We start from the raw sequence: 8,944 nt of genomic DNA, 5'->3' as shown, positions 1-8,944 counted from the left end.
GCCTTTTCAGTGCACCGTTCTTAAAAGAACCCTTTTTTTTATATAATCTAAAGAACCTTTTTCCACTATAAAGAACCTTGTGGAATGGAAAGTTTCCGTGGATGTTTAAGGTTCATCATGGACCCACCGATGCCAATGAAGAACCTTTATTTTTAGGAGTGTATATTAATACTATGCAGTTATGTCTTGGCTCGGTATGTGTCTCTGGATTGCAGGAGGTGGTTTCAGCCTTTTAGACATCGAGAGTCACATTTATTGCAGCGCTGCCCTGAAGGAAGAACGCTGCAAAAGCCAGTGACAGTGGTGGACTGGAGAAGGTGAAGTGTGTTTTAGCCTCCATTGTGTGGCCAGTGTCTTAGCCATCCCGCTGAGCTGCTGCTAAAATGAGTGCAAACAATGGCCTCCTTGAGGAAATGGAAAGAGTCCTGGGGGGAAGTGGTGTCAGTGGCCAGGCTGATAACCTGGCACCTAGCAATTACTGTCAGGGGTGCTCATTAATCTGAGAGAGTCCTTTGCTCGCCTACAAGCAGCTGCCATCCTGAAGACGAGTCTCTGGCCTGTGTGGTCATTTGAGCTCGCTGTGCAGCTCAGGGCGAACTGTCTGAAGGAATGCTAAATTTGGGGCCGTTTTGAATTGGTCTTTCGGGTGTTTCGGACGGTGGTTATGTCCGCTGTAACTATCGCTGTATTGAAATAGCCTACATTTTGCTTCTTGCATTTACTGTTTGGTATTTATTTACCAACAGTGGCTATCTACAAAGAAATTAAAGATGCAGTATGTAATATTGATGGCTATAGCTGCAGTCCACATTCAAAATATTTCATTCAAAAGTTGTTTCCCCCACCCTATCTTCCTCAATCTCGACGCTCATGTGGGTTGCCACTTGCCAGAGTCAGGACATTTAACAGGAACGATCGCATTTGACAAGCCTTACACTGTAAGTTGATCAGCTAATGTATACTTTTGCAATGTTTTCATTGCTGAGGCTTTTTAGGTCGGGTAGTATCTGCAATTTATGACCCAGTTCATTTGCTCCCTTCAACGGCTGTAATACTCTGTTTTCCACCCACTGGCAAATACTATTGGGTAAATTGGTAGTGGGCGGGATCACACAGACCAAAACAAATCAGACATTCCGACATGGAACACACATTTTTGAGTAGAATAACTGGCTATAGCTTTGCTTTTCGTAGAAGCGAGTATTTGGACTTAGCATGTTTCCTAAATCATGGGTATTATTATGGGCAACCCTTTATTTTACACATTGTTACATGTTACATTTAGTTAGTTACTATAGTAATAACTATAAATTGTGCGTAATTACATGCAACTAACCCTAAACCAAACCCTCATCCAATTATTATTACCCTATGTTACAGTGCAATTATGCATTTTAGTACTGACACTTTAAAATATAGTGTAACCTTTTTATGCTTTAGTACAGTAAAAATTCTATTCATCAAAGAATCCTGAAAAACCACTGCAGTTTAAGCAAGAATAGTGTGGATGTCAATGTGGGTGAGACTCACAACTGCAGAGAAAGATCCAGGTCAAATTTCAATCGAAAGAACATTTAGATTTCAATTTGTAATTTTAGTAATGTGTATATATAGGCCTACTGTAAAAAGTTTGGGGTCAGAAAGATTTATATATATATATATATCTTAATGACCACAAAGTTTTGAATGGTAATGTTTAGTTGTTATACTAAATATTTTCAGAAAGAAAACAAGCACAATAAAAATATTTGTTCATTTACTGAATGCTCTGTTTAATTTACTTTATTATTATTATTATTATTATTATAGTATCATCATTAAGTTTTTTGGATAAACACTTTACAATAAGGTTTCATTAGTTAATACATTAGTTAACATGAACTAAGAAGGAACCACTTCTACAGCATTTATTAATCTTTGTTAATTGCAACATTTACTAATAGGTTATTAAAATCAAAAGTTGTATTTGATAACATAATTAATGCACTGTGAACTAACACGAACAAACAATGAACAGCTGGATTTGTATTAACTAACATTAACAAAGATTAATAAATACAGTAAAAAAAATGTATTACTCATTGTTAGTTCATGTTAGTTAATACATTAACTAACGTTAACTAATGAAACCTTATTGTAAAGTGTTACCGGTTCATTGTATCCATTGATCACTCATTTAATTATAAAGCAATGTGTGTTTTGTTTACAGTATACTTACAGTATTCACAAGATCCGAGTGATAGTTAACAGTCACTAAAAAAGCAGAGAAGGAAACAGAAAGGAGAAAAGTGAAAAAAAAGGAGTATTCCCATGCAGTCTGAGCAAGGGTTTTCCCTCAGGCGAGACCCCAGCATCCTCCTGATGAACGACTGCTATCTTTCCCGCATCAATCTCATCCCAACGCTGATAAATCAGGAATAAATGAGAGCAGATCTCCACCTCTTCTGTCAATGCCTTAATGTGTGAGATAAGCAGCTCCATATAATTACAATCCTCCAAAATAATTGTAACAAGAGGCTAAACGCTTAGCTGTAGTTTTAATTAGCCTGTGCTTCAAATTAATAATTGCCGCTTTAAATCAGAAATCAGGCCCACTGTTGTGGCGGCGGCTTCGTTCTAATAACAGTGGCACTCGTTGGCTGTTTATTACATTATTTCTCTATGGGAGGCTTTTCACCGGGTGGGGGAGAGGAGGGAGAGCCATGCAGGCGCTCTATTTGGTTATCTTTCAAATGCAGCAAAGCTCAGCTAAGATTAAATTCATTGGCTTTTCCATGGATATCGCTGTTCATTCCCCCCCTCCTCATGCAGTGGTGTTAGGAAGAGGCAGAGGAGAGGTGGAGTACGGGAAGAATGGAAGGAGAAAACTGCCAATGCCACATGTTCCAGAACATAATCATGCCACCAACAACACGACTGTAATAAACCGACCCAGGTTCTGCGGTTTAACATCCAGCGTGTCGTCAACACACGGATGCGACTGGATATATGGCCTGAGGAGATTTTGGTGATGTGTGTTCATGTGAAGTTTGAATATATTACTGCCGTTTTCTCAGCGGAAGGATGGAAGGAAGGAAGGAAGGTGGGCAGCTGCGCCTTCTTAGAAACATGGGAAGAGAAAATTATTGACTGTACAAAAATCAAGGGAAACAAACAGTATGAAAGAGGAGATGAAAGCATCGTGTCACGATGCTCGGGTGTTTTCAGAGGTCGCCAGGGTTTGCTGTGAGATTCGTGTCAGTGTTATCTTAGTATCATTGAGATACTATTATAGCTACTTTTTTAATAAAATTATTATTTCTTTCCTTTTTTTATTTTATATTCATTCGTTTAAGTTTTAGCAATTTTGTTGGTTTTATTTTTTTCAATATTTCTATATAGAATTATTTTTATTAAGTTTTGATATAATCGTTAATTGAAATAAAAAAAAGTTTGATATATATATTATGGCTGTCAGTTAAACGCGTTATTAACGGCGTTATTGCAAACCCATTTTAACGGCGTTACTTTTTTTATCGCGCGATTAGCAAACTTTGTCGTTTTTTTTCACACGCTTTTGGCTGCGCTATGAAACCCATTCATTTCAATGGCTTGCGCCGCGCAGCGACGTTTTGTTGCTTCGTCGACCAAAGCGCAAGCAACAAAACATAACAAAACAACAGGCACGACGCCGCACACACTTGTTTAGGCTTGCGAGCCGGCCAAATAGTTGGTTAACGTTAAGTTTTGAGTGGATGGCGAGCACGAGACGCCTAAATGGATGCCAATAAGATTCTGAATGGAAAGTTTACTTTTAAAAAGTTGCCAAATGGTTCCATTGACAAGACCAAAGTGATCTGTGTGTTTTGTCGTTGTGAACTGAGCTATCATCATCGCAGCACGTCCAGTCTGAAATACCACTTGATGGCCAAGCACACACACACACAGCTGATGCGAATTCTCCGCCCCTCGTCAATATCAGGACCCTTTTATTGATGGACAGTGTTACATTGTGTGAGAGATTACTTGCTCCAAGTGAGAATGTTAGTGTGAAATTGAACACAGTATGTCAATGTTGTTTTCAATAAAAAACATTTGCACAAAGCTAGCCGATCCACTTTTCCATGTTGATAAGAGCATTCAACTTAGAAAAAAAAATGGGACAAAAAGAAATCAAGAGACATTTAGAATAGATAAAAATGTGCGATTAATTGCGATTAATCGCGAGTTAACTATGACATTAATACGATTAATCGCGATTAAATATTTTAATCGTTTGACAGCACTAATATATATATATATATATTATGTATTGTTTATATGTATTGGTTATATATATATATATTGATTATTTATATATATATATATATATATATTAGGGGTGTAACGATACACGTATTCGTATTGAACCGTTCGGTACGAGGCTTTCGGTTCGGTTTTCGGTACGCATTTTTGAACCGAACGGTTCGTTGGACCATTTTTCCTGCCGACCAAAATTTCGTTATTTCAAATGTAGGCGCGTCACGTGTGGCAAGCGCGCTCATAATGTAAGAGACGCTGGCGTGACCACAATATTGCCCAACATCAAATGCAAATGTAATGTAAGCGGAACGAAACCACTCGTTATTGTGTGGTTGACGGACCGTTTATCAGTTGGACCAATGTAGCGCGAGCCGATCTTAATCATCGCCACTGTTACTACACAGCGAAATGCAGTAAAGAAAGCATTTGAATTTGCCACTGAAGTAATAACATCGCTGCGAGATCTAGTGAGAAACATTCGCATTTCTCCGTTATTAACGGATCAAACAGCGCTGACGTGGAAACCAGGAAGAAACATTGTGCCATGAATGAACTATCCAGTGTCCACAGATCAGCAACATTCACCATGGGTTTACTGTAGTGACACTCACTGTAACCATGGGAGTTTGGCAGGAATAGTAGGCTATAATGCTTTCAAGTAACATTACGTCGGTTTTATTTTGACATTATGAATACAATTGCTGCTGCCCTCAAATGTTAATCTGAACTAAAATAAACCTTTGTTTATAACTACTACAATATTACATTTAATTTTGTCCAAGGAGCTGTTTTGTTTTATAAGCTCCTAAGAAAAGTCAAGTATAGCTCCATCATTGCTCAAAGTTAAAAAAAATCATACTTTATGATGTTAGTTTTAATAAAAATATAATTAAAAAAATTAAATCAAGGAAATATCTCTCCCATTTCTTTCTTTTTGCTGTATCGGAAACGTACCGAATCGTACCGAACCGAACCGTGACACAAGTGTATCGTATCGAACCGAACCGTGAATTTTGTGAACCGTTACACCCCTAATATATATATATCAAACATGTTTTATTTCAGTTCACATTTCTTTTATAATACATTTTTTTATTAACGTATCCAATCATATATACTGTGTTCATGTAATTTTTTTGCAATGCTTCATGGGATTGTAGTTCTTTCTATCACTAGCCATTAAGTACCCAGTCTTTTAGCTTTGTATTCTTCTCTGATTTTCAAATTCTTTGCTTCAAATCAAAGTTTGTGATGTTATGATTCTGGCTGGCTTGCATGTTTCATGGCTTATAGCGCTTTAACGAAGACTTTTTTGAAATCCCTATGGGAGGAATAACAAAAACAAAACAAAAAAACTTCTGGAACCAACTCCGCCGAAAAGGTGGGCGATGCTGTTCTACATTTTCTGGTATTACAAAATAGTAATATTATTTGGAGAATCTAAATGTCAAAGTGCAGTAAGTACAGATGTTAACTTTGACAGCAACAATAAAACATTTAGTAATTTTTTTAAAGAATTTATGAATACCTTAATACCATAATATCTGCAGGTTTCATAGCAAGAAAACATGCTCACACATTGTGTTCACACTGTTAACTTGTCTTGCACTGCAGCAGCCATAACTAGGGGTTATTTGCGCCTCAGCGTTCTTCTTTAGTTTCTTAATGGTCTAAAGCAACCTCTGACTGGCCAACGCAGCGCTCTGCATTTGAAGAGTAATGCAGTGTCAAGGGACCCAAGTGTCTGCAAGGCTCTGCCACTGACAGCTGTAAATTTGATTTATCGTCCTGTCAGGTGTCCGTGTCAGGTGTGCCCTGCGCGCTGACATAAAGATAACTGACATCTTGCTGTCATTAAGGCCTGGGAAGCACCGTCAATCTCTCGTCGCTGTATTTATTCCCACTTTTCTTTGTCACTTATTTTTCCCTCGACCCCTCAGAAGAAGCACCTGTCACCCTTCGACCAGGCCTCGTTTTTCTCGCACCGTAACATCTCCCGCCTTCTGGAATAATTTCCTGATGGATTTAGTGCTGTGGCGTAAGCCTCAGGACTGCGAGGTGGAGACTCCAGATCGCCAGTTCTCCAGTTCTCCTGTTCTCCTGTTCTCCAGTTCTCCGGCTCGCTCTGCTATCCATCACCTCCAAGAGCTCTGGGAAAGTGTCCTATTAGCAGGGGCTGAGGAAATATGTGTTTGAGGTATCTTGGGTTTTAGCAATGTTGACATTAGATGAAAGCGATGATCCTGTCAGCAAAAAAAATCAAAATAATAGTCATTTTTAAATTGAAAATAGAAAGTCATGGGTTAGAATAGCACATTTTTTGTTGCATAGCCTTGAGGGGTCAATTTGAAATGTTAACCGTGACCAAACTGCCATAATTACTACAATTATCGTTATTACTCATAATAATTTAATATGCATAATTAAATAAAATATTAACAACTTTTTTTTCTTTTTTGGATTACATTGGTAGCTAAAACTAAGTTACTGCATTTTTGCTAGTAACATCTTTTTTTTTGTCTTTTTTTTTTTTTTACAAAATATCAATAGAACTATTTTTTTCTTACAGTCATATTAATATGTAATCACACATTTTTTGGCCAAATTGTTCCTTGTTTTATTTATTTAGTTATTATTATAGTGATAAATAATCACAAAATGTCCGATCAAATTGTTTCTTATTTTTTTTTAATAATAATAATAATAATATACTGTAGTAATTTTGATATATAATAAGAAACTATTTGGCCAAATTGCTTCTTATTTTATTTCATCTATTTTTAATAATAATAATAATAATATAGCCATATTGATATATAATCATAAACTATTTTGCCAAATTGTTTCTCATTTTATTTAATCCATTTGATAATAATAATAATAATAACAATAAAATAATATCGACATAATGGTATATAATCACAAACTATTTGGCCAATTTTCTTCTAATTTTATTGCTATTTTTTTTTTTTTTTTTTTTTTTTTTGATCACTTAAAAAATACAGCATGTAACAACGTAACAGCAAGAATCAGTCACAATTACCTTCCAACGGTTTAGATCCTTCACCCTAAATTTGATTGCATATTGTTAGCTTGCTCATTTATTTTTTAAAGGAATAACATATCTTTTGAAGCGTGTCATAAAGCCTTCAGTGAGTGAGTGAGAGAACAAATGAACACACAAGCTCTAACACATACTCATATATGTCACAACATAACAAGGGGGCCACTGAGGGAAAATTCCCCGTTTCTGTCACGCCGTTGTTCCCCCCTCAGGGACCGATGCTAATGCTACAGCTAGCGGCTGTGGAGCGTGTCTGTTCCCGAGGGAGTTCTGCGTTAACTCGGGGCCATTCTGCATTATGATAATGGCAGGAACCGAGTCTACAGGCCCTAATCAGACACTGTCAGCCTTTAACACCGGCCTCAGGGCCAACCTGTCACCGCTGCCATCACACTCTCTCAGCTTAGCACCCTTGTGTTTGTTTCCATTGCTAATACATGAAGTTTCTTAAACTGCAAGTCATCTGGACGTTAAATAACTCAAACAAGGCCTGGGAGAGAGAGAGAGAGAGAGAGAGAGAGAGAGAGAGAGAGAGAGAGAGAGAGAGAGAGAGAGAGAGAGAGAGAGAGAGAGAGAGAGAGAGAGAGGTGTGCTAGAAACCGCTCAGATGAAGTCTTCATTTTAATGAATGTAAAGAAAAACACGAGGCTGACGGAGTCCCTCAGAGGGAGATGCTTGTTTTTTTTTTCATTTGTGAAATCATTTACTCCACAGTATGACATCTGCCTTTGTTTAAAACGAGCTTGAATTTCCTGTAACAATCCCCCACACTGATTGCCATACGAGGTCCTTCGGATCTAAATAAACGCTCCCCGAGGCTCCAGCCCTTCTTCCAGCATTTCAAACAGAGCTGCCTCTTCCTGGCAGTCTCCTGTCTGTTCCTGCAAAGCATCCGCGCACCAATCCAGTTACTTTATCTCCTCCGCCACGCTCTCCTCATCTGCTTAGTGTCAGCTCGGGCCTATTAGACAGATAAGGGCTTCCCTTGAATCTCTTACAGGCAGGGTTTTTCGCCGTCGATTTCTCGCATGCCAACTCGAATCAAGCTCTTACTGTCTATCGTTCTTTCTCTCCCCGTTTCCCGCAGTCATTACGAGCAGGACCGCTCGGCGCTGAAGAAGAAGGAGTGGGAGCGAAGGACACAGGAAGTGCAGCAGGATGAAGACTTGTTCTCCACTGGATTTAATCTGTTTGGTGAGCCGTACAAGGTAAAGGCCCAATCAGAGCCCCCACACACACACACACACATGTTGTGTTTTCATGTTGTATGGGGACTGTAATGTATAGATGTAATGATTTTTATACTGTACAAACTGTAGGTTCTATCCCCTACCCACTACAGAAAACTTTCTGCATTTTTACATTTTCAAACAACATCACTTAGGATGATTTATAAGCGGTTTTCTTCATGGAGACCAAGACATTTCAGACATTGGCAACTTTTTGGGAACATTTTCTCCCCGTGATGTAGGGTTTACCAGGCCAGACACACACACAGACACACACACATCATCATCCAACGCAGGGCTAAAGGATGCTGAGGTGCTCTCTATTTACGTCCAATATTTACACAGATCCTGCTTTCCCCTCGGGTTCAGC

At 38.3% G+C, this 8,944-nt stretch overlaps 1 protein-coding gene across 1 annotated transcript in view; it reads left to right on the top strand.

Annotated features, from left to right (window-relative positions):
- aff2 (AF4/FMR2 family, member 2) overlaps positions 1-8,944 on the top strand; it is a 251,479-nt gene that overhangs the window by 54,512 nt on the left and 188,023 nt on the right. Inside the window, exon 2 of the mRNA XM_056251211.1 lies at positions 8,433-8,553. Coding sequence (XP_056107186.1) covers positions 8,433-8,553 — 121 coding nt within the window. The remainder of the gene's footprint in view (positions 1-8,432; positions 8,554-8,944) is intronic.

The sequence above is a fragment of the Rhinichthys klamathensis genome, unplaced genomic scaffold (assembly GCF_029890125.1).
Source record: "Rhinichthys klamathensis goyatoka isolate OS25496 unplaced genomic scaffold, OSU_Roscu_1.1 h1tg000079l_1, whole genome shotgun sequence".
Lineage (NCBI taxonomy): Eukaryota > Metazoa > Chordata > Actinopteri > Cypriniformes > Leuciscidae > Rhinichthys > Rhinichthys klamathensis.
The sequence above is the reverse complement of the archived record's forward strand: the minus strand, read 5'-3'. Positions and strand labels throughout refer to the sequence as shown.